The 26,663-nt window shown below is 41.5% G+C and overlaps 1 protein-coding gene across 3 annotated transcripts in view; it reads left to right on the forward strand.

Annotated features, from left to right (window-relative positions):
- PTPN4 (protein tyrosine phosphatase non-receptor type 4) overlaps window positions 1-26,663 on the forward strand; it is a 113,552-nt gene that overhangs the window by 50,464 nt on the left and 36,425 nt on the right. For 2 of the 3 annotated variants that reach the window (XM_081937942.1, XM_081937941.1), the window contains 7 exons: window positions 2,633-2,677; window positions 4,008-4,072; window positions 11,132-11,252; window positions 11,683-11,770; window positions 13,943-14,031; window positions 20,052-20,115; window positions 22,157-22,329. In XM_081937942.1, coding sequence (XP_081794068.1) covers window positions 2,633-2,677; window positions 4,008-4,072; window positions 11,132-11,252; window positions 11,683-11,770; window positions 13,943-14,031; window positions 20,052-20,115; window positions 22,157-22,329 — 645 coding nt within the window. The remainder of the gene's footprint in view (window positions 1-2,632; window positions 2,678-4,007; window positions 4,073-11,131; window positions 11,253-11,682; window positions 11,771-13,942; window positions 14,032-20,051; window positions 20,116-22,156; window positions 22,330-26,663) is intronic. The other variant, XM_081937943.1, reaches the window with a different exon arrangement.

Consider the following 26,663-nt stretch of genomic DNA (forward strand, 5'->3'; position numbering starts at 1 on the left):
CTACATATATAAAGGGACCGTCGGGACGAAGCTGGAGAGAGGCCGAACTATTCCGAATATACTATACTCAGGAAATGAACGCTATGGTATAGTGTGTTGCTTTTACGTCCAACAGATGGCGGTGGTTTTCAAAAAAGTATGTTTATACAAAAAAACATGTTTTTACCTGTCACAGGTGTGACATCTATATAATATACGTATATAAAAACATGTGCGTAGTCGAATGCAATGTTGTGTCAAAATTTCAAAGCAATCGGTGAAGAACTTTCGTAGATTTGAGATTTTGAACAAACAAACATTACATTTTTATTTATATAGATAGTAAATATTCTGAACAGATTATTTATCAACTTGTATTCAAATTATTCATAAACATATATTCAAATTATATGAAGTCTTCAATGTATTGATGCAAACTATTGCCTGCCTATGAGATGTACAGATTTATGTTTTCAAAATACATACACATTTGGTAACTTTTTAAAAAAATTCAGTTGCATGTTATGAAAAGTTTTTGAAAGCATTTATTACTGCAATTTGTTTTTGCTAAAGTACTTTTAATCTTAGTTAAGCACAAAAATTATTTACAATGTATATTGTAAGAAAAAAAATCAGACAACTGAATTTAATTTCATTGTGGATTTGCATACCTGTAGTGCTGCATTCAATCTGTTCTTATTGTCCCTTAATACTTGAAAGCCTCCCAGGACAGCACCATTTTCCTGACAAACAAGTAGTATAAAATACTCTTTCAAATACAGTGTTCTTTTAATAGTAATTTTATTAAGAATTATAAATATAAACAGTAAATACAAACTCAATAAATAAAAGAATAAAAAGAAAAACAGGAAAGTGGAGGGAAAGAAAGAGGAAAAAAGAAAAATAAGGGAAAAGTAGAAATTAATATAATAAAGGAAATTTATAAAGCTATGACTTCACAACTTCATTAAAACAAGTATGAATAATTTTAAAATCTATCATGCATGCGCTAGCCAACTGACTTCGGCCTTCTTTTTAGGCCGTTTTTTGCCCTCTGGAGGCTTCCCCGAAGCCTCCAGAAGGCAAAAAATGGCTCAATGCGCAAACTGGAAGTTTGGGAATGGACCAATGTGCAAATAGGTCCAATGGTCTTCTGGTTTGCACATTGGGCCATTTTTCATCCTCCGGAGCCTTCAGAAGCCTTCCCTGAAGGCTCTGGAGGGTGAAAAACGGGGTTAAACTGGGTAAAACTCACTTAACAAATTTCTCAGCAACATAAATTTTGGGCTCAATTGTGGTTGTAAATTGAGGACTTCCTATATATCATTTTTAAAGTGCATTTAATAGATTGGAATAGATCTGTAAGATTACCATGTACAATAGGACTTTCCCAAAAAGAATGGAAAGGCTTGTCTTTTGATGACAGTCTCTATTCCCATGACAGCGAACCTATGGCACATGTGTCACAGGTGGCATGCGGAGGCCTCTCTGCTGGCACATGAACTGTCACCCCAGCTGAGCTCCACTGCGCACGTGCCTTCCACTGGCCAGCTGATTTTCGGGTCTCTACAGCATGTGTTGTTTAATCAAAATGCATTTAAACACTATACATATAAGCCATCAAGAATATAACTATATACCTCTAACAGGAACAGGAAGTGCCTCACAGAAACAGATAGAGATAAATCTTGAGAGGCAGGAAATGCATCACTGAACAATGGAGATGAATGCTAGAGAGGAATAAAGCTGCATACAAGGCAGACATAATATCTGTAACAGTGTGCGCATGGGAAAGGGGGGGGGAGTGCAGGGGTATGGTTCCAGGAGTCTTCAGGGAGGCCTGCTAAGCCCAAAATGAGGCGGGGGGGTGTCGCACATGCATGGGGTGGGGGGGTGCATGGGGGAGGTCACGCATGCATTGTATTATGGGTGTGGGCACGCGAGGACAAAAAGGTTAGCCATCACTGCTCTATACCAAGGTAAGATGAGCAATACTTTAAATTCAAAAGGAGAAACCCTAAGAGCTAAACAAAAGTATCTTTAAACTTGGAAACGTTACCCGAAAGAAGTGTATATAAGAAGGAAACATCTGCCTAAAATATGGAATTAAAAAACAAAATTCCATTACATAAATATAAGTCAAAACATTTTTATGAAGCCTCACTCTCAGTTCATGAATAGCAAGACATTATCTGAGATGCAGAGAATATTAAAGCGCCAGATTTAATGCATATGCATCTCAATAGCAGTGTATCTGGAATCTGATTTGATTATTTTTAAAATGTGTATTAGGAAATTAAACAAGTAGTTGTAAATATTGATGATAGACCAGTATCATATTTCTCTGACATTGATTAAAAAATATCCAGTTTCAGACATGGAAGAAATAGGAAATGGAGCTGACAATGTGAGATTGCATAATAATTTCATTAGATTACAGATCTTCACCTCAATCTTTCACATTAGTTGATTTATTTATTTTAGTGTAATAATAAAAAGAAATTGGTTTTAATTTTGTTTTGTATTACTAGGCAAAATAAAAGCATTTAATAAAATGCAGATGCCAAAGTCAAAAGACATCTTAATTTTGTTAGATAAAAGAATATAATAGTAAGTTTGTCAACCTGTTGTTCTTGTTTATTTTTTCTTTAAGGTACCAGTATTTTTTGCAAATTAAACAAGATATTCTTACTGGAAGGTAAGATTTGTTTATTTTAGAAACTTGAGTGTCTTGTGATTCAGGGCAGGGATGGGCAGCATCCATTAAACAGCATGACATAATGCTATAATCAAGTGATTGCATGCATTCTGTGAAACTTTTAAAATGTGTACTAGAATATTGTAAATACAAATGTAATGATGGGACATCACATTTTATAATGAATTCAGAATTACACTAAATTGAGTTTAAATGCTAAAATTTTCTTACCTGTCTGCTAATATTCCTGTACTTCCAATTCCCAACAGGATGTACAATTTTTATTCCTTCCAGGTACACAATATGTTCTATAAAAAGTGACCATTTTGAATGACATGCTTGGATTCTGATATATTGCTCATTTACATTGGCCTCTCCCTGAGTTGCCAACTACAAAATGCAAACTCCGATTTCACATGTTAATAGACTTGGAGATCTTGACAGTTTTTATCAGGCTAGGATATAACAATCCATGGTTCTTAATTTATAAATTTTCTTGGTGTCAGGCTATCTGGTTTTGATATTAATAAGCAAATTTCCTTTGTTTATGGTTGTAATAAGAGAAACAACCAATGTTAGGCTGCCTCAGTATTCAGCTTGAACATAAGAAATCAATATTATCCAGAATCCAGGCTTAGCATTTTGATATGTCTATACAGATAGTCCTCTGTTAATGACTGCCTTGTTTAGTGACCATTTAAAATTATAACGTGCTGAAAAACTTTATAACTGGTCCTCAACTTTATGTCACAGTGTCCCCATATGATTACCATTCAGGCACTTTGCAACCAATGCACATTTACAACCATCACAGTTTCCCACTGTTATGATTGCTATTTGTGACATTCACAACTGGCTTCTGGCAAACAAAGTCAATGAAGAAACCAGTAAAATCACATCATGACTCACTTAATGACCACAAGTGATTCACTTAACAACCACAGTGGGACCGATTTTATAAATTCTATATGTTCATGTGATGTTTCACTGAATGGTTACACAGCTTAATGATAGTGCTGACAGTTCCAACTGTGATTATTAAGTGAGGAATACCTGCACATATCAGTTTATTCATATACAGAATGAATAAATAAATATATACTTTTAATATTTAAATATCAATTAATAGACATATTTTTATTTTAAAAAATAGGAAAGTATATCATGATTCAGCTCATGAAAGATATGTATTCTGTACAAAGTTTATGTAAGGAAATATCCACATAGTTCAATAGGTTTGCCTAATTTAAATGAATTGATAAAATAGTTTGGATTTAAATATTATAGTTCATAGTGGAGATTTTTAGGTTTTGTTTTTTACCTTTTACAGATTGCCCTGTCCTTATAATACTGCTGTACTCTTGGCTTCCTATGCTGTTCAGTGTAAGTACATACGTAAGTGTTTAAAATTGAAAACATACTGGTCAATGCCCTATCTTGTCTGACATTTCGTGTTTCACTGTGCCCCTTTACTACAAATTCATGATACGTACAGATCTATATAACAGAAAAGTGATAACTTTTCTCCAATATTGCTCCTTTGCAGGTGACATTTCAGATATTTTAAATATACTACTTTTTATTAAATGTATTTCTTTAAATGACTTGTATTGGAATCCTGCAATTTTTACAAAAGCATTCTGCTTAGTTTATTTCTGAAAAGGTAAGAATGTGGTTTCTGTCATAATATTATTTATTATACCATTATTACAAGCCATTATTAGTAACATTACGCCTTGAATAAATTCTGGTTAATTTCTTTGGTGACCCATTGGTTTAATTTCTTGGCTATCAACAGTATTTTCAAGAGTCTTCTTCAATATCAAAGTTCTAAAGCATCATCCCTTTTCTATCCTACTTCTTCAAAGTAAATTTTCAATTACATAGAGTGCCACAAATAAATTTATTTATATTTACATTTAATCTAAGTCCTTTTTTTACTGTGAGTATCATTAGCATAACACAGGTTATTTATGTTTCATCCAGGAGATGGTCTGGAATTCTCAATTTTCTAAATATTTTCTACAGCATGACATGACAAATACAATTAAAGGCCTTTTTTTAATGAATTAAGTACACACTGACTTATTTTGGTATTCTTTGGTTTTCTCAAATGTCCTGCGTGCATCAGAAATAATTTCTCATGTTCCTCAGCCTTTTCTAAATCCAGCTTGAACATCTGGCCTATTCCTTTTCCTGGAATATACCAGGACTCTAATCTGCATTGGATGATTCTAAACATTATTTTACTAGCATGTGAAATTAAGAATAGTGTACTGTAGTCTGCAGATTCTGCTAAATCCTTTTCTTTACTATTAGTATGTAGATCAATGCCTTCCAGTTTGTTAAATACTGGGGTTTTTTCTTCCAGATTTGCTACTACAGGTTAGTTAGAACCATTATTTAGTATTCTTCTGTTGTTTCATGTATTTCTGTAGATATCCCATCAATGTAACCTTCTGACTGGTTCTGGCCAGAGTGCTGATCTAACTTCATCTTCTAGTACTAGATGTTCTTGTAAGTAGGAGTATCTTCTATGGCATCTGCGATGATGAAATCTCTATTGTACATAGTTTCAGTGTATTTACGTCTTTGGTTGTTCGGGTTTTCTCCCGCGTAGAATTGGAAGTATCTTCACGACGTTTCGATGAAGTCTCATTCATCATCTTCAGGCTGGTGCTTCCGGCTTGGTGCTTCCAGGAGCAATGTGAGATCTCAGCCGGTTCCTCTTTTTAACTGCCAGTGGGGGTTTGTGCAGATTGGATGGGAGCTTGGCTGCATTCTGATTGGGTGGAGGTGTATTCTGATTGGTAGGGGGCTTGGCTGTGCTCTGATTGGATGGGAGTTTGGCTGTGCTCTGATTGGATGGGGGCGTGTTCTGTTTGGGTGGGGGCCTGGTTGTGCTTGTGTTAGTCTGAGTTGCAGAGGGATTTGAGCTGGTGAGCTGCGTTACTGTTGTTTGGCTTCGCGTTTGTGGTCGTGCCACATCTCCGTGGTGGGCATCCGTTTGCTTCATGTATGGATTGGAGGGGTTCAAAGTGGCTAATAATGCAGCTGTGGTCTGGCTTCTGGTTTGTGGTCGGGCTTCTGGTTTGTGGTCATTATCGGTGTGGGTTTGGGCTTGCTTTTTGCGTGGATGTGTGATAGTGACATCCTGTGTGGTTTTCGTGAGTGTGGGTCTGGTATCATTCTTAGTGTTAGGGACTCGTTTGTCAGTGAGGACGGGTTTCCAAATGGCTGGTAGGCGGGAGGTATCATCTCGTTTATTCATGCTGTGTGGTCGTTTTTCTATCTCAATAGCTTCTCTGATTATTCTGTTGTTAAAGTGTTCAATTTTGGCAATAGTTCTGGTCTTTTTAAAGTCTATATCATGTCCTGTGGCTTTGAGGTGTTGGACCAGGGAAGAAGTTGGTTCCTCCTTTCTGACTGAGTTTTTGTGTTCTTCAATGCGTGCCTTTATTCTTCTGTTGGTTTGTCCAATGTATGTGGTGGGGCAGGTGGTGCATGGGATTTCATATACTCCTTGATTTTCTAACTCTATTTTGTCTTTGGGGTTTCTTAGGATGGTGGATATTTTTCGGTTTGTGTAGAATGCTGTCTTGATGTTGTGTTTGTGGAGGATCTTGCTGATTCTGTCTGTGGTGCCTTTTATGTATGGGAGGAGGGCTTTGCCGTTTTCTTGTTCACTGTCTTGGATTTTAGTGGGGTTTTCTTTTTGGATTAGGTTAGTGATATTGTTTCTTTGGAATCCGTTGGATGTTAGTACGTTGGTGAGAGTGTGTAGTTCGGTTTTGAGGTGTTGTTCGTCAGCTAAGCGTTTTGTTCTGGAGATGAGTGTCTTGGCTACAGAGTTGATCTGTGCTGGGTGGTGGTGTGAGAGTGCGTGCAAATAGCGGTTTGTGTGTGTTTTCTTCTGGTAGATGGTGTGTCCTAGGGATCCATCGGATTTCTTATAGACTAAGACATCCAGGAAGAGGAGTTGGTTATTGGCTTCTGTTTCCATGGTGAACTGTATTTTGGGGTGTAGGCTGTTGAGGTGTGTGAGGAAGTTGTCCAGTTTATCTTTCCCGTGTGGCCAGATTATGAAGGTGTCGTCTACGTATCTGAGCCAGAGTTTGGGTTTGTGATCGGATTTTTCTAGAGCTTGGGTTTCAAAATGTTCCATGTAGAGGTTAGCAATGACAGGTGAGAGGGGTGATCCCATGGGTGCTCCTTCTATTTGTTTGTATTTTTGTCCGTTATAGATGAAGTATGTGTTGGATAGGCAGTGGTGGGTCAGATCTAGGATATGTTTGGGAGGGGTTTCAGTGTATTTTTTTCGTCTTCTTTGGAACAGTTACTATCTGTTACTCTGGTGAAGTGAGCTGCAGTTCACAAAAGCTTATAACTTGAAATAAAAAAAATAGTTAGAAAAAGTCCTACCAGTCTCCTTCTGATTCTTTGCCATCATCGGCTAAACATAGTTCTTCTCGTAAAGAACTGTCTACTGGGGTCCTTTAGTGTACCATTTTGAAGTTGGAACTCATTTCTCATTTTGGGGATTTTTTGGAAGACTTACCCCATTTTTGCATGTCCATTTCCATGTACAGTTTTGCCTCTTCTAACAGCTATTTAAAATTCTTCATTGTTTGTTCCTGTGATTTTTTTGGGGAGGGGGGGTTGCTTTATCTCTTTTCTTTTTTGCAATTTTCACTCTTTGGTCTGACATACAATTTGCTTTCTTCTTTTTTTTGATCTTTGGCAATCTGTTTACACACTCATTCTTAACAAGTTCTTTACGTTTATTCTTTAGTGTCTCTGAACCCTTATCAATTAGGTCCAAAGCTTCAGAGTGATTCCTAATGTACTCCTTAAAAATGGCGTGTGTGCTCAAGATCATATTATGGAAACTGCTTGGTTTTTTTCTTCCACTTTACCTTAATTGGTAAAGTGGGTAATTGCATATGAGCAATATCTAATCTGTTCTACAGTTGGTCCTGCCCATGTCTTTGTTGTTAATAATGGAGCTCTTCCACCTCCTTCTGCCAATAATATAGTCAATCTCATTTCTATGTACTTCATCTGAGAAATAACATGTACGAAAAGTGTTGTTTTAAAGTTTGTGAACTCTTGAATTTTTGATATTTCTGCATAAAAGTGACTTAAAACACAATCTGTTTACACAAATCTTAAAATTAGATAAAGAGAATCCAATATAATAAATGAACCATAGATATTATACTTGCTCATTTATTCATTGTGGAAAATGATCCAAAGCTACTATTTGTGTGTGGCAAAAATAGGTGAACCTTTAGAATTATCAGTTAATTTGAAGGAGAAATTAGAATCAGATATATTAATCATTGGAATGATTATCAGATATAAATGTGGAAGGTCCTGCATTCTTTAAAGAACACAACTCTGGGTATTCATTATTAAAGTCTAATCTTCACAAGCATGTGAAAGTGTATCATGGCTCGAACAAAGGAGACTTCTGAGAACTTCTGAAAAATAGTTATTGATGTCCAGCTGGCTGGAAAAGGTTACAAAACTACTTCCAAAGAGTTGAATTCCACCAATCTACTATCAGGAATATTGTGCACAAATATTAGCAATTCAATACTTTTGTTACCTTCCCCAGGAGTTGTCAACTAGTCAAGATCACACCAAGAGCAAGGCATGTAATACTCTGGGAGGTCTGAAAAACCCCTAGAGCAATATCTTAAGAAGCTAATGATACTGCATTGCATTGCATTGATACTGCCTTGCATTGGCAAGTGGTAGTGTTCATGAGACCACCATCAAAAGAACATAGAACAGTAATGATGTGCATGACAGCATTGCAAGGAGAAAGCTACTACTCTTAAAAAAATAACATTGCTGCCTGTCTACAATTTGTGAAAGACCATAAGGCTATTGGAAAAATGTTCGATGGAAGGATGAGATCAAAATAGGAGGCTTTTGCTTGAATAAAAAGTGTTGTTTGGCAAAAGGCAAATACTAGATTTCAGTATAAGAACCTTATCCCTTCTATGAAATTTGGCTTAGTCTTGCTTGCTTTATCTGGACCAGGATGACTTGCCATCATTGATGGACCTATAATCTAGACATTCATGAACTGAAGCTCAAGACAAAGTGGGTCATGCAACAATATACAATGACCTAAAATACAAAGTAGTACAGCCAAGAACGATTGATGCTAAAGTTAAAATTAATGTTTTCAAATGGCCAAGGCAAGGCCCTGATCTTAATCCTATAGAAATGTTGTGGAAGGAGGGTAGTTCCTGTGTGGCTTTCCAACATCCCTGAGTTGAAGCTGTTCTATAAGGAAAAATGGGCTAAGATTCCTCCAAGCCAAGGTGTAGGACTGATCAACAGTCCTTAGATACATTTAGTGGCCGTTATTGCTGCCCAAGAAGGACACCGCTTACTGAAAGCAGAGGTTCATATACTTTTGCCACATACAATATGTAGTACAAATCCATTGACAGTCACTGATATATGTCACAAGTTTCTTATTTCTGTCATAGGGCTTTCAGATACTGTGTTCTGTTTAGTATTTTTTTAAAGTTGAAAGGTGAACAATGCATACTTCAACTTCAGATAGTGGCACATAATTTTAACAATTATTTTGAGATTTGTGGTATGAGTCTAATCTTATCTAACTGTGTCTACACTCCCTTATTTAGACTTATATAAAAAAATTCAACATAGAAGAAAACACAGTTTAAAAATCTGGAATATTAGAATATTATTGGACCAATATATTTCTTGCGAGAGCATGGTTTTCTGAAAAGAAGTTTGCACTAGTTCAGTGATGGTGAACCTGACTTGTATGTCAAAGGTGATATACAACATGACATTTTAGGTGACACGTCAGCTTTCAATGCCTGACAACAACTAATCTCTAAAGCATGCCCCGTGCTTGTGTGAGTTTTGGTGGCAGCAGAGAATGGCATGTGTTCTCGCATAGCCTCTGGAATTTGCACAAGAACAGGGTGTGCTTTCACAGTTTTTGGAGTCTACAGAGGCCGTGAAGAGCTTTCTCTGAAGCTGCTTCAAGAGGAAAGGCCTTGTGCAACTCGGAACAGCCCTGGGTAGGCTACAGGGGTCTGCAAACAGAAAGAGAACATTGCTTGAAGGTAAGTGGTATCTGGTAGATCCTGGGTAGCATCTGAGGGAATGATATGAAGCAACCTTTTTGAGTGGCAGCAGTGACTTTAGGGTTGATTTCAAAGTCTAGGCCTTTATTTAAGGCCCAGCTCAGCTCTAACACATCAAGGATACTGTTCAGGGTGGCTTAGATGGAGGCTGGAAAATAGATAATTTTTTCCTCATTTATTCGGGGTGGGGTTGTTAACATGTCAGCATAATCAAGTTGAGCATTTTTTTAAAAAAAATTGACATGCCAAGCCCAAAAGGTTTACCATCATTGCACTAATACAACAGAAACATTTTTATAACAGTCTAAAAGAAGTTATTTGAAAACAAGTCTAGGAACATTGTATGCAGCTCAGCATTTCTTTGAAGTCTTATTTGCAGTAACTGCCACTCCCAGGGAGGCACGTAGCTTTATAAATTGAACTGTAGCTTATCTCTTTGAAATTGGGTGTTGTTCAAAGGAAAGGTTCCAGGGGCACCTGCCAATGCAATTTTGTCTATATTATTATGGTAGACAATGCACATAAATATATATTTTCCCCAAAATACTTGATACTGTTCAATGTTGGTTATAGAAATAAAGATAGTTCTTGATTTATGATCATAGTTGAGCCCAAAACATCTGTTGCTAAGCAAGGCAGTCGTTAAGTGGGTTTTGCCCCATTTTATGACCTTCCTTGCCACAGTTGTTAAATGAATCACAGCAGTTGTTTAAGTTAGTAACATGGTTGTTAAGTGAATCTGGCCTCCCCATTGACTTTACTTGTCAGAAGGTTGCAAACGGGAATCACATGACCTTGGGACACTGCGACTGTCATCATTTGTCATAATAATAAGTTTCCAAGGCTCTGAATTTTGATCACATGACCATGGGGATGCTGCTAATGTAAAAACTGGTGATAGGTCACTTTTTTCAGTGCTGTTGTAACTTCAAACGGTCACTAAACAAACTGTTGTAAGTCAGGAACTAACTGTACTGTCATCAGATATTGAATATTAGATTGGTACTACTATATCAAGTAATTCAATCAAATTATATATGTGATTCAATGAAAAATATTTTGGGGGCTATTCATATGGAATTTATAGGACTTGCTTTCAAACAAACTTACACCAAATGGTTGAAGTCTTTCTGGCACTAATATTCAAGAAATGATTCGGGTATGTTCGTCTTTACAGGATTACATTCAAGTTGATTGCCATTCATGCCAAGATCTGAAAAGATAAACTGTTTTTATTTCCATATCTTCTGTTTGTTCTACAAGTTGTTGAGACGGGGTTGCTGTTATATAAATAGCTTATTTTAACTTTCAGCTGAACTGGGAGACTACAACCTTACGGATAACTTCCCGGGTTACCTCTCAGATTACTCTTTCATCCCTGGCCAGCCTCAAGACTTCGAAAAAGAAATATCCAAACTACATCAGCAACATATGTAAGCATGACAAAAATATAAAGTTATAATTTAAAAAATGACATGACTGATTTTCCGCCTGCAGAACTATTATGTGTGTGCAGATCAAAAGTAGCCGTCTGAATTAGCTTTTTCCATAGTGTGCTATTCACTTCTTATGAAGAAATAAAGCATTTAAAGTAAACCTATAATTGCAGATCCATAAAAAAGAGATTTTTTGAAAGAGCACGCCCTTGTCCTTTTTTGATGTTATATTTATGTTGAGTTCCTGCTAACAGGGTCTATTAAATAAGGTATACAAAAATACACTTTTGCAATCAACCATTTCTGTATAACACTGAAAGTGCATTCTTCCATATTTCAGGCAGAAAGTTTTATTTTTAGGCAAGGGCTTAGATTTTACAAGCATTTTAAAAGAATTTAATGTTTGCTTATTTTTGCCTCCATATAGAGGTTTGTCTCCAGCTGAAGCAGAGTTCAGTTATCTCAGTACTGCCCGAACCTTAGAACTCTACGGAGTTGAACTGCACTATGCAAGGGTAGGTTTGAATTAATTGCTACTGTTTTAGTGGGTATCGTCTGTAAACTTGTTTTGTATGAAGTATCAATTTTAAATACATTTAAGTATTCAGGGTAAACGAGCATGAATTAAAGTTTATAAAGTTACGTATTCAAAATTTAATCCCATTATGTTTTCTTTTATATAACCCATGCATTTGAAGCTTTTAATAAAAATTAATCACAAACCTGGCTTGTAATGTAGTTAGTATTTTAAAAGGCTGCAATTTGGTCCATCTTTACATATGAATAAATATTAACTGCTTCTAAATTGCATTCAAAGATGTTGTTTTCACATGGTGGGCTTAAAAAATTGTATTGATGGAAAATAACTTGATTCTCTTAATTTTCATGGGGCATCTTATAACAATTTAAATTCATAACTTATTAAAAAGAAGGAAAGTTTGTAGTAGCAAATAAATAGTAGCTGGAAGTAGCCATTGAGTGCTGAGTTTTGAGTTGTTTCCTTTCTTCCTCTTCTTTGCACGATGAGAATATGGAAAAACCATATTAATTTTCTTAATTTACAATCCATTGCTAACACATACCTTTTAGCCCAATAAAAGAGAAGAAATTAGGCATATATTGAGCCTTTGTTGTGTTTGAATTGAGGTATATGTCCATTTCACAATCTCAACTGCAGCAGTTAACAATCACCAAGATATTATTTTTTCTCCTCCCCTTTCCCATTGCCTCCCCCCCCCCTTTCCATTTAAGTATATAAATACTTTGTCATGTAATATAAGAAGCGAGTATCAGCTTCTGAAGTCTTAAAGAATAAATGACTGCCTTTAAGATTAAGATATCATAAACTTTGTCCTCTTTCATAGAGGCAATTCTTACCTACAGTAATAAAGAGCTTAAAGAATCAGGAAATACATGTGATCTTATAGTTCAGAGTTCTTGATAGAATCAAGTTTGTTTGTTCAATGTTTCACATGATTTTTAATCAGAAATGGACAATTGCACTGTGTAATTAACTTACTTATAAGAATTAATTCAATATATTTGCTGGTTAATCTATTAAATATTGAATTTTTCTTAAGCCCAGGGAAAGCAAGTTTTGGAAGAAGTCTAGCAACCACTCCCTATTATAGAAAGCATAATGTTTTGATGGTATCTGTTTCAGGGCATTTAAAGATGGCCATGCTTAATCAGAATGTTCAGTTATAATATTACAGCTAGTTTTCGACCACAATTGGGAACAGAATCTTGGTCACTGAGTGAAGTGGTTGTTAAGCAAGACATCACCTGACCTCCTTGCTTAATTACCACAACCCCAATATTCCCAACTGCTGTCATTGAACAAACTTATGGTCATTAAAGGGACAGAGTTCCAAGCCCCATGGCCAGGGTGTTTCGAATGGGGAGACCCTGCGATGCCTGGTGCAGGCTGTGTGTGAGTTGTGAGGATCCTACGTAGTGGTGGGATACGACCAGTACACCCCGGTACGGGCATACCGGTGCCTGCTGGGAGCACCAGGTACTGTTCTGGTATGGTGCCCCAGAGGGCCCACCTGCCTCCCGCCCTCCTTACCTGTATTTGAGCCGATCGGGGCTTCTGCGCACATGCCTGTGTGATGCTCCTCCGAGCAGCTGGAGCATTGTGGCTGGTAAGTACATGTGTGCGCTGCGCGTGTGCATGTAGTGGACGCCTGGCCCCATTGCACTGTATCGGTTGCACTGGGATCTGGAACCACCACTGGTCCTGCAGTAGAGTGCAAAGCCACAGCCGCCCCTAGGGGCCTCAGCGGTCCCAGCCCAGCACCATGGCCCTTGTCATTGGCAACCCTAGGGCCTCTTACACAGGTATTTTCATAACATAGCAGGATACCATATTATTTCAAGTTTTGTGATTATTCTAATTTTCTTCTGTATGGTAGTTCCTTAAAAACAATTGTGTTTAAATAGATAAAGAATAGTTCTTTATTGAGGGAAAATACAGGAGAACCTTAGGACATTGATTGATAATGAGAGTATGGGGAAAGCAAAAGAGCCAGAATATGATATTAAGTCGGAAAAAATTTTCCTTAATGAAAATTGACATTAGAGACTCATCAAGGAAGACTTATTGCTTCTTTACAGATGATAAAAGTTGTAATATCTCACACAAGAAATGAATAAGTATTCATAATTTTCTTATTATTTTATAGGATCAAAGTAATAATGAAATTACGATTGGAGTAATGTCAGGAGGCATACTCATTTATAAGAACAGGGTACGAATTAACACCTTTCCATGGTAAGGATATGTTTTAAAAGCATTATTATTTCCTATGTACAGATATTCCTCACTGAATGAAACTAAATAGGACTAGAACTCCATCATTAAGGGACATGGTCATAAGCAAGGACTTCATGTGACCTCAATTTGCAACATCCTACCACCTTTCTTGTTCGTCAGAGGGCTGCAGGAAAGGTTACAACAGGGGTGTCAAACTGGTGGCTTATAGGCCGGATGCATCACACACAGCCCACCCCAACTCTATGAAGGGGGGCGAGTTGCAATAAATCACGCGATAGCAACGTGACATGGCGAATTTGACACCTGTGGGTTACAACTTGCAATAACATGACTTCAGGGTACTGCAGTGGCTATAACTGCATGACTGATCATAACTAAGACTCATTAGTGTAGTCAGTATTCAAATCTTCACTGGATGAGTAGTTGTTAAACAAGGACCACCAATATTACAGAGAGATAACTTTCTTTTTTAAGTATATATAAGATCTAAGTTGGTCACCTTTTCGTATATAGTATAAAATATATAGTATATTTTTATACTACATGCTGCAGGGTTTATACTAAATTTGGGGGGGATAAATCATGTTGAACTCATTTTTAACCAGCATTCAATATCATGCCTTCCTGACCAATTGTAGTTTCCAAATGTTCTTTAAGGACAAACTTATGCAAAGCTCATTGCAATAACTAAGGTATGAGTGGTTGTTACCAGTGTCCTTTGATCTACGAAAGGACCTGTAATTATATGTGAGGAAAAACCTTGAGAGACAGGACGAAGAAAAGCTGCCCAGAAAATAGATAAGAGAGGATATAGCCAGCCGCTGTATAATGGGCTGAGAAAGAGGTTCAGAAGTAACTCTCCCTAGCTTTTCATGCTGTAAAGGAAAGAACAAGAGATTTTTACTTTCAGACTTTCTATTCTATATTACCGTATTTCCCCGAAAATACGACAGGGGCTTATTTTCTTTTGCCCCACGAAATATGCCCTTGGGCTTATTATCAGGGAGGGCTTATTGTTTTGGGGCTGCCGGGCGGCTGCTCCCTTGTGAACTGGCTCCCGAAGAGCCGGGCACAGCCTCAGGGGCGAAGCAGCCATGAGGTAACCATGCCCACGAGCAGCCGCCCGGCAAATCCCCTCTCCAGCCGGGAAGAACGCCATTCACTAGGGGGTATCCCTAAGGTGCCAAGCCACATGGCACTCTGCCCACCCTCCAGCTCCCGTGGCTTGGCACATTTGGGATACCCCCTAGGGTAGTGCATGGAGCTCTGCCCGGCTGGAGAAGGGGGTTACGCAAGCGCCTGTTCCGTCCGCAGCTTCACCAAGCCCTTGCGCAGCTCTCCTAGGCCACTGCCGCTGGCTGCTGCTGCCCGCCGCCGCCCCGCTCCGAGCATAACTTCCAAACTCCAAAACTCAGGGCCGAGTCTTCCAGCATCTGCCACTCTAGGAGTGCTCTCTATGGTGGGCCGGCTGCTGGAAGACTGTCCAGAAGACTCTCTGTCTGGCAGCCGGCCCACCATAGAGAGCACTCCTAGAGCGGCTGATGCTGGAAGACTCTGTCCGGAAGACTCTCTGTCTGGCAGCCGGCTCACCATAACAGCATTCCTAGAACGGCCGATGCTGGAAGACTCGGCCCCGAGTTTTGGAATTTGGAAGTTTTATGCTCAGAGCGGGGCGGCGGCAGGCAGCAGCGGCCAGCAGCGGTGGCCTGGGAGAGCTGCGCAAGGGCTTGGTAAAGCTGCGGGCGGAACAGGCGCTCGTGCAACCCCCTTCTCCAGCCGGGCAGAGCTCTATGCGCTGACCTAGGGTATCCTGAATGTGCCAAGCCGCAGGAGCTGGGGGGTGGGCAGAGTGTCACATGGCTTGGCACCTTAGGGATACCCCCTAGGTCAGTGAATGGCGCTCTTCCCGGCTGGAGAGGAGATTTGCCAGGCGGCTGCTCGTGAGCATGGTTACCTCATGGCTGCTTCGCCCCTGAGGCTGTGCCCGGCTCTTCGGGAGCCAGTTCATAAGGGAGCAGACGCCCGGCAACTCTCCCCTCTGGCCAGACAGAATGCCACTCCCCAACCTAGCGGTATCCCGAAGGCGGCAAGCAACGTGAGCGCTCCCCCCTCGGCTCCTGCAACTTGGCGCTTTCGGAATAACACTAGGCCAGTGAGCGGTACTCTGCCTGGCCGGAGGGGGGGTATTTTTGGGGGTGGGCTTATATTTTTGCCCACGTGAAAAATGTGGCAAGGGTTTAGTTTCGGGACAGTTGTATTTTCGGGGAAACACGGTAAGATTCTATTAATGTAGTCTTACAGTAAAGTAGAACTAGTTCATCTGGCTATATTTCCTGTCCAGTCTACCTGGGAAGACTTATAGGGTGCAGATGCAAGATATGTTTTTTATCTTTGAGCAGGAGCCAAGGTTCCTGGAGAACCTCCAGATCACACATTACCTCTGACTGGGAGAATATTGCCTCAATAACTCAACCAAAGTTAAAGATGTCTGTCATCAGATTTGAGGGATCCTAAAACCCACAGCTCTAGTCTCATTAGGGTTGAGCTGAAACTAATACTTTCCCATCCAGGCCAGTACAGCCTCCAGGCATTGGAAAGACACCTTGATAGCATCACTTGGGTGGCCCAAGTCAGAGATGTATAGTAATGATACTTAATTCTGTACCAACAAATGACCTCGCCCAGCAGTTTCATGTAAATGTTAAATAGAAACAGGGAGAGTTGAGCCCTGCTGTATTTGACAGACCAAGGGCCTAAAACTGAACTTCTCCCCTCACTATTCCCCCTCCCCCAAACACCAGTTAGAATTGACCTTGGAGGAAGTAGAAGAACCACTGATGAACAATGTCTCCTATTCCCAACCCTGTCATCTGGTTTAGAAGGATACCATGATTGATGGTATCAAGAGTTTAATCAGGGCTAGGATAACTATGCCATCCTCATCTCTGCTTAATTATGTACTCCAGTTATTGAGCCAATAAAGACCTATGGTATTAGAGATTATGTAACTTCAAAAAATGTTCCTTTGCTCATGATTAAGATGAGTTTAAATGATATTGTTTCCCGGTGTTTTTCATGCATCAGCATGGTATTTGCCAATGATAAAATGAGCTACAGTAGAGCAAATATGCCACCTCCTCTCCAGTGCTTTCGGTTCTTTGATGACCAATAACATTCTTAGTATAGTGCAAGTAAATTCACCTTCTTTCTTTCAATAAACCCAGGAGGGGCAGAGAAGGCTGTGGGAAGGAGAGCAGGCTGTTAAATCACAGAGAATAATGTCCAAACTCTCCCTCTTACATATAACATTCAGTTTATGTAATCAATATGGCAGTGAATGAATGAGTGAAGGCACTAACAGCACAAATTTAAATTCAATATGTACATATCTTAAATATTTCCTGCATTCAAAGCTTTTGTATTTGGAAATAATTTATATCTTGATAAACATAATCAAGAGATGATCAGCCCATATAAAATGAATGAATGAATGAACAAAGAAATGGTAGTTTTTCTGGTAGTAAATAGTCTTTTTTTTTTTTCAAAAAAAAAATTGGTTTTTACACATATATGGGGAAAGGTAAATGGGTATACAAAAATTTTTGGCAGCTCCCACACTGGTGTTAGTAACCCATCCAGCACTCACAGTTTTAACAATCTTAAAAACAAAATACAAAAGATAAGCAGAAAACAAGATCTTATTCTGTAATGTTAACCATGTGTTCGTTCATTTTCCTTTGTCACTTTCTAAAATATCACCGATTGCTATTTATTTCAAATATTTTTATTTTTGCGATCTGAGCCTTTTCGATATTGCTTCTTCCTCCCTGCCCCCAGAGGAGCCTTCAGCCCCCCCCTCCTTCTTATCCTGCACCATGCTGCCCCTCCCACCACCTTCACTATGTTCGTCTTCTAGCAGGAGAGAATTTTTTTTGAGGAAGGCTTCCGCCTCCTGTACTGTATTGATTCTAATCCTATTTCCCTCCCAAAAGATCAACATTCCTTCTGGCAATAACCATTTAAACCAGACTCCTTTATTATATAATTTCTTTGCTAAGGAGGAATATTTCCTCCTTCTCTCTCTTATCTTTTTTGGAATCTGCTTAAGAATGGTGATTTCTTTATCTTCATATTTCAATGGTCTCTCCCTTTGGGTCCCAAGTACCTCATCCCTTGTGGTCCTTCTGAGAAATTTAACATGTACCTCCCTTGGAACATTATGACTTTTAGCATATGCTGAATTTATGTTATAGACTAGATCCATGTCCCACCACAGCTGATTTTTGTCTCTCTTAATATAGTCTGCTAATATTGTACTCATAATATCCTCAAGATCTTCATTTTCTGTCTCTGGTAGGTTCTGTAATCTAAGAAAAAAGGACAATCTTTCAAATTCTATATTTGCCAGAAGGTTTTCCAAGTCTACATTTCCCTTCCGGATTGTTTTAATTTCTTGCCCCAGTCCAGTCGCTCCCTCCTCTAACACCAAAATCTTTTGTTTATTCTCTGCAATATGATTTTAAACGTCTCAGAGTTCTTCTTTGAGCTCTGTCATTTCTTTTTTCAAGTCATTCTGCCCCCTCATCAGTTCTTGGAACATTTGAGTAGCAGATAGTTCTTTTGATTTATTTATTTATTTATTTATATTTAATGCTTCTAGACCGCCCCCTCTCCCAAAAGGGACTCGGGGCGGTGTACAGTCCGTGCAGAATATAACAAAATACAATACAAAATTAAATATGTACAGTTGGCATGGAGGAGGTTAAAATGTAATTAAAAGAACTGTACAAAGCTATAAATATAAGTTTTTAAACCCCTAAAATAGACACAATATTAAAAACAATACCCTAAAAATAACCAGTTGATAAAACATTTGCCAGGAGGGACAGTTGTGATTATGCCAGGGATGATCCCTCCCCAGCCCCCTCCTGCTGTAATAATGATGTCATCTTTGTCTGTTGTATACTGGGACTGGAAGAGGCAGATGCGGGGGCTGAGAGTGACTTGCCCGTCGGTAGTTTCTTTGGCCCTATTTGTTTAGAGTATGTCAGTCTTTTTCCAAGTAAATGGCGTCTGAGGATTGCGCAGCTGTGCCAGTCTCCAAAATACAAAACAAAACCGAAAGTGGCCGTTCACACTTCACAGTTCCAAGGCACCGAGGCAAACCAAATGTAGAGTATTTAATAAACAAAGTTCAGTAGAACCACCTTTCGGGAAGGGGTCTCGGTTTCCCTCGGAGAGAGTAATAAGGCAGAAGGTGATTTCAAAGGGCAGACTTCATTTATGATTAAATCAAACAAAGAAGGGCGGGCGCTATCTTAGCTCCTCTTTCCACCGGGAGAAAGAAAACAGAAATCTCCATCCAGGTTTTTAAAGAAAAAAGGCTCCACAGTCATTCCTAGCTATCGTGATAAAGATCTTTCACCGTTGGCTAGCTCAAGTGACGACTCAGCCTCAGTAATAATGATGTATATTCCGAGGGGGAATTAGAAGAAAGAAACACCCCCCTCTAATCTCCACTCAAATAGGATGAACACAAAATTTAAAAAGGTCTGCTGCTTTTCCTTTGATGAATCAGAGAGTTCAGGATAGATTCCCCAACACCAGGATCCTGCCGCGCTTCTCCAAGTATATTCTCTCCTCCGGATCCATTCGGCAAAGAGGCAGGCAGCGCAGTGCTGTCCCTTGCCCCCCCTCCGCTCCCCGGCGGGGCTTCAGCAAGCCGCCCTTCGGCAGGGAAACCCCTTCAGGGCCCCCCCCTGTGCTCCTTACGGAGCCAGCTGGGGAGACGAGCGGCAGACAACACGTCCGTCGCCTTCAGGAACCGGAAGTGAATTCTGTAAATAGTCTTCTTTGAGATATAGTGCTACAGTAATAAAATTTAAGTTGGAAAAGATTTAGACAGGTAAATGAAATGATGGATATTTGTCTTGTAAATGTTGAATACAGTTACCATCTGTGTCCAATTAATACATCTGAAGAAATGATTAGCTTATTGTGATTTTTATTTCATTTAGGTTGAAAATCATAAAAATTTCTTTTAAGTGCAAGCAGTTTTTCATTCAACTTAGAAAAGAATTGGTGAGTATTGATATTGCTAATTACCGTGTTTCCCCGAAAATACGCCAGGGGCTTATATTTTTTTGACCCACGAAATATGGCCTTGGGCTTATTAAAGGGGAGGGCTTATTATTTTTGGGTTGCCGGGCGGCTGCTCCCTTGTGACTGGGTTCCCGAAGAGCCGGGCACAGCCTCAGGGTCGAATGGCTGTGTTGCGCTGTCGCAGCAGCAACACAGCAGCCATGAGGTGACCAAGCTTATGAGCAGCCACCCGGCAACCCCCCTTTCCAGCCGGGTACAGCGCCGCTGACCGACCTAGCAGTACCCGGAAGGCACCAAGCAACACGAGCGCCTGTTCGCCGCCCTCCGCCTCCCGTGGCTCGGTGCCTTCGGAATGCCCCTAGGTGAGTGAATGGGGCTCTGCATGGCTGGAGGGGAGTTCGCAGCGGCTTTTCCTCTCCCCGCTCGCGCGAAGGGCATCTGCGCTGCTGGCGCCGTCCGCCGCTTGGGTTTTTTTTTTCAAAGCACGGAGGATGGATGCCGCTCTGGAAGTACGCTCTATGGTTGTACAATCTGCAGCCCACAACCATAGAGTGTACTTCCAGAGCGGCATCCATCCTCCGTGCTTTGGAAAAAAAACCCCAAGCTGCGGACAGCGCCAGCAGCGCAGATGCCCTTCGCGCGAGCAGGGAGAGGAAAAGCCGCTGCGAACTCCCCTCCAGCCATGCAGAGCCCCATTCACTCACCTAGGGGCATTCCGAAGGCACCGAGCCACGGGAGGCGGAGGGCGGCGAACAGGCGCTCGCGTTGCTTGGTGCCTTCCGGGTACTGCTAGGTCGGTCAGCGGCGCTGTACCCGGCTGGAAAGGGGGGTTGCCGGGTGGCTGCTCATAAGCTTGGTCACCTCATGGCTGCTGCGTTGCTGCTGCGACAGCGCAACACAGCCATTCGACCCTGAGGCTGTGCCCGGCTCTTCGGGAGCCCGCTCGCAAGAGAGCAGCTGCCCAGCAACCCCCCTTCTTCAGCTGGGCACAGCACCGCTGACTGACCTAGCGGTACCCCGAAAGCACCAAGCAATGCAAGCGCCTTTGCCCCCACCTCATTCCCGTGGCTTGGTGCCTTCGGGATACCGCTAGGTCGGCGAGCGGTGCTCTGCCTGGTCGGAGGGGGGGGATTGTCCAGAGGGTTTATTTTCGAGGGTGGGCTTATATTTTTGCGCACACGAAAAATGTCGCAAGGGTTTAGTTTCAGGACATGGTGTATTTTCGGGGAAACACGGTAATATATTTCATACTAGATTATATTTTATTTTGAAAATGTTGTCTGTAGAGCTTCATACCTGATTAAAATATTAAAGATGTTAATTTTGTAATTGTCTAATGGTAGGCATATTCTTTGTGCATAGAGTCAGGGGGAGATTGAAAAAGGCCATACATGCTTAGTTTATAGCAGCCTGATGATAAGAAGCTCTCTGAAATTGTTGATAACCTCCTTTTGCAGGAGGGAGGAAGGTTTTTTAAAAAGCTACAATCTGCTATCATCAATCTGACTGTAGTCACAAAGCTTTCCTCCTGGACAGGTTGGCCTTTCATCTTCCAGCACCTTTGGTCCCTGTCTACTGAATGTTGTCACTTTTAATCTAACAATGTTTCTGTTATTGCTAGCTGGTTCCTAGCTTTTAGGAAAGCAGAGGCTCTGGTTTAGGCTGATAGGAAGCTGATAATTGCTTCTGAGCATTAACAGCTGGCAGCTAATATATCACCCATGGCAGAGAAATCACACAGATTGACAGGGATGGAAAGAAAAATGTGGATTTTATTTACCTTTTTTGGTGCTCACTAAGCTGTACTAAATTGCACAAAGATGTGCAAAACCTCAGGATGGTTCACTCTAATGAATCCTGCACCAAAGTTTAACAATTAAAAGTTGTTTGCATTGGGGGAGGGGGTTGTGAAGCAATACTATTTACATAATACATGTGGTATCTCCATCTTACATACACTGTAGTTCTTAAATAAGAGTCCTTTGGAATTGACTAACAAATATTAATCGTTTCTTTCTAGCACGAATCTAGAGAAACTTTATTGGGCTTCAACATGGTGAATTATCGAGCGTGTAAGAATTTATGGAAAGCTTGTGTAGAACATCATACTTTTTTCCGGTTGGACAGACCATTGCCACCTCAGAAGAACTTTTTTGCACATTATTTTACTTTAGGGTCAAAGTTTCGGTACTGGTAAGTTGCGTCTATATTTCATGTGATGATATAAAAATAATAAAATATTCAATAAGTTGAAAATTTACCGTAATGTTGCTGTTGAAATAGCATATGTTCTATTTGGTAGTTGAAAGATGTGCAAAATCTTTTGGCGACCAAGTATCACAACATTTTTGGGAGTATATATTATACACATAAATGAGGTTGGGTGCAAGAGGAAGATTTAGAAGTTTCCTTGTTTATATTTTTGTTTTTTAAACTGATTTGTGTACTTTAGCTTACTCAGTATTCATATTTCTATAATATAACAGGAAACCTCTCTTTCAGCAGGCTTTACCATATACATGACTCCTAGGTTACAAAAAGGACACTTCAGGAGCATTCCGTCCTCGGGGCACAGATTAGTCACCCACACTGCACCCAAGCACATTTCTGACTAATGAATTTTGTTTGAAAGCTGAGGTTGCTACATCACACTCCTGAAAAAGGACTAGTTTAGTCTGAACTAAATACATTGGTGACTTTTTTTCCACTCTCAATTTGGCTGTAGTTTAAAATGAGGTGGAAAACTTATTGACTACTTTGTGTAGTCACATCAAGGAGGGAAATAGGTAGTACCAAGACTATTAAATGAGACTATTAAAGCAGTGCTCAGGTCTCAGAATCTCCAAGTTAGAAATACCTGACTAAAAGTTATATTTGTAGTGATGATGTTCTCTGACACTTTTAAAGACTTAGCTAAATTCAGGACAGGTAGAGAGCCCTCAATGCAGTACAGTTGAAGTAATCATACAGATATGAAATATACATTAGAATTATTTGTAGGGTTACAGAAAAGTGGCCTCATTGTTTATTACTGGCAGTACATTTATAAATTTTACTCTTCATTTTGGAATTCTTTTGTTTTCTTATTCCAGACAAATTAAAGTACCGTATTTTTCGCCCTATAAGACGCACTTTTTTACTCTAAAAAAGAGGGTGAATAATAATAATAATAATAATAATAATAAATTTGGATTTATTAGCCGCTCCCTTTCCAAGTAGGACTCGGGGCGGCGTACAATGGAGCATATAACATAAAAAATATATAACAACACCCAACGTACATACATACACAACACACATACATACACGGAGGAGGAAACAAATTACATCTATGGACAGTTAAAAATCTGCTTTAAAATACCCCAATTGTAAAAACCCAATAAAATTAATATTTAAGAACAATTTAAAAATCTGGGTAATAATAACAATTAATAATAATTTATTAGATTTCTAGACCGCCCCCTCTCCCCGGAGGGACTCAGGGCGGTGTACAGGAATAAATTTAAAAACATACAAACAATCATATACATAGCTAAAAATCAAATTAAACAACCCCTGTACGAATTTATAAAAATTAAAAACAGACCCTAAAATTCAATCCTAAAAATTTAGAGATAAAACTGAGGTGGGAAAGGTAGAATTAGGCCAAGCTGGCTAGCTGGAATAGGTGGGTTTTAAGTTTCTGACGGAAGGAGAGGAGATCCGTAGTCATTCTAATGTCGGGGGGAAGATCATTCCAGAGGGTCGGGCCCATCACAGAGAAGGCCCTTCCCCTAGGCGTCGCCCGCTGGCATAGCCTAGTGGACGGCACCCAGAGGAGTCCCTCTCTGTGTGAGCGGTCGAAGGGATGTATGGGGCAGGATACGATCCCGCAAATAACTAGGTCCTGTGCCATGGAGCGCCTTAAAGATGATGGTCAACACCTTGAAACGCACCCGAAAAGCCACAGGCAGCCAGTGTAGCCCGCGCAGGAGAGGTGTTACGTGGGAGTAGCTAAAGACTCCCGAGACTGCCCGCGTGGCCGCATTCTGAACCAACTGCAGCCTTCGGGTGCATCTCAAGGGGAGCCCCATGTAGAGAGTGTTACAGTAGTCTAGCCGGGACGTCACAAGCGCATGAGTGACTGTGCGAAGGGCGCTCCGGTCCAATAGGGGACGCAATTGGTGCACCAGGTGAACCTGGTGGAACGCCCCCCTGGCCACGGCTGTCACATGGTCATCCATGGACAGCCGGGTATCCAGAAGGATGCCCAAATTGCGTACGCGATCCACGGGGGCCAGACGTTCACCCCCAATGGCCAGTGATGGAGTAAACTGGTTGAACCGGGGTGCCGGTAGCCACAGCCACTCAGTCTTGGACGGGTTGAGCTTGAGTCTGTTACTTCCCATCCAGATCCGTACGGCTTCCAGACACCGGGACATCACTTCGATAGCATCGTTGGGGTGGTTTGGGGTAGAGATGTACAGCTGGGTATCATCCGCGTACAGATGGCAATCTACCCCAAACCCACGAATGATCTCGGCCAGCGGCTTCATATATGTATTGAACAGGAGAGGCGAGAGGACCGACCCTTGTGGCACCCCACAAGAGAGCGGCCTCGAGGTCGACCTCTGCCCCCTGCAAATACAAATTGCACTCAGCCAGAGAGGTAGGAGGAGAACCACCGCAAAACGGTGCCCCTCACCCCCAACCCCTCCAATCGATGCAATAGGATACCATGGTCGATGGTATCGAAAGCCGCCGAGAGGTCTAATAGGACCAGGATGGAGGAGCAACCCCCATCTCTGGCCCTCCAGAGATCATCCACCAACGTGACCAATGCTGTCTCTGTGCTGTGGCCGGGCCGGAAACCGGACTGGTGCGGGTCCAGATAATCATTTTCCTCCAAGTGGCGCGGAAACTGTTGTGCCACCACACTCTCTACAACCTTTGCCAGAAAGCAAAGGTTGGAGACGGGACGGTAGTTGGCTAACAGAGCTGGGTCCAGGGAAGGCTTCTTGAGGAAGGGGCCTCACCACCGCCTCTTTCAGGGCGGCCGGCAGAAACCCTTCACTCAAGGAAGCGTTGACTAACTCCTGGAGCCAGCCTCGTGTGACCTCCCAGGATGCCAGTACAAGCCAGGAGGGACACGGGTCCAATAAACATGTGGAGGCTCGCAGTCGCCTACGCAACCTGTCCATATCTTTGGAAGTAACAAAGTCAAACTCCTCCCAGAATGGGACCTCACGACCCGCCTCCGACATCCCTTCCAGACCACTAGTAGGGACCAACTCGCTTCGAATCTGAGCGATTTTGTCCTGCAGATACTCCCCAAATTCCTCTGCTCTGCCCTGCAGAGGAGCTTCCTGCGGCCTCTATTGGAGGAGGGAGCGGGTCACCCCAAACAGGGCGGCAGGGCGGTAGGGCGGTTATTTGCGGACGCAATAAGAGTGGCACAATACTGACACTTGGCCACTCTTAACGCCACAAGGTAAGTCCGTAAATGGGCTCTCACCTGAGTTCGGTCAGATTCAGAGCGTCTCTTGTGGTGCTTCATCACCCTCAGCTCCTCGGTGAACCAAGGGGCCTGGGTGGTTCGCTGCCGCAAGAGAGGCCGCAAAGGCGCCACCCGGTCCAAGGCCCCAGCGGCCGCACTATTCCATGCAGCCACTAGGTCCTCCGATCGGGTGTGGGTCAGGGCTACAGGAAATGGCCTGAGCTCCGTCTGGAACCTGTCAGGTTCCATCAGGCGCCTGGGGCGGAACCATCTTGGGCAATCTGGTTCCGCCTCCCCGCGGTGGGGAGTAGCGGCTGGAAAGTCGAGCCGGAGCAGTGAGTGATCAGACCATGACAGGGGAGTGATAGCTAAATCCCCTACTCCCAGTGCGTCTTATAGGCCGAATGTAACCACCTGGGCAGTGGTGGGTTTCTGCCGGTTGGTCAATGAACCCGGAAGTCCCGCCCCTGTCACTCACTCGCAAGTCCTTGGTGTTTTTTTGCATCGGGGCTTGCTGCAAGAGAGAGGGAGCAAAGACCTTTTCCGGATTGGTGGTGGTGGAGGTGCGGGCCCGTACTCACTAAAGCAAGTCCGGGGAAGTCCTTTGTGCCAGCTGGAAAAGGTCTCCCCCCCCCCCTTGCAGCATGCCCCGATGCAAAAAATGGTGAGATCTCTTCTCAGAAATGTCTTCTCGGGCTGGCTGGATCTCTCTCCAGATCTTGCGGCTTTTTCAGGGTTTTCTTTTTAAAAAACACCTGTCCGAACTATCTTGAAAACCTGCGATGTTGCTTTGGGAGGGGGCAGGCGGCAGCATTTGCCCCTGCTGCCCTCCCTGGGCACCTGCAGCCTTGGAACCTGCAGTTTTAAAACAAGCCTTTGCACAGCTGCCCGTCTTTCCCCTCCAAAAGCAACCTCGCAGGTTTTCAAGATCGTCTGCAGAGGCGTTTTTTAAAAATAAAACTGTCTTTTTTGGGGGGTGAACGGGCTGTGCATGGAGGAGCTGGCGGTCAGGGCGCGCTGAAGCAACGCCAGCCAGCATGTCCCTTAAGGG

This window comes from Natrix helvetica (genome assembly GCF_964273705.1).
Source record: "Natrix helvetica genome assembly, chromosome: 1".
Classification (NCBI taxonomy): Eukaryota; Metazoa; Chordata; class Lepidosauria; order Squamata; family Natricidae; genus Natrix; species Natrix helvetica.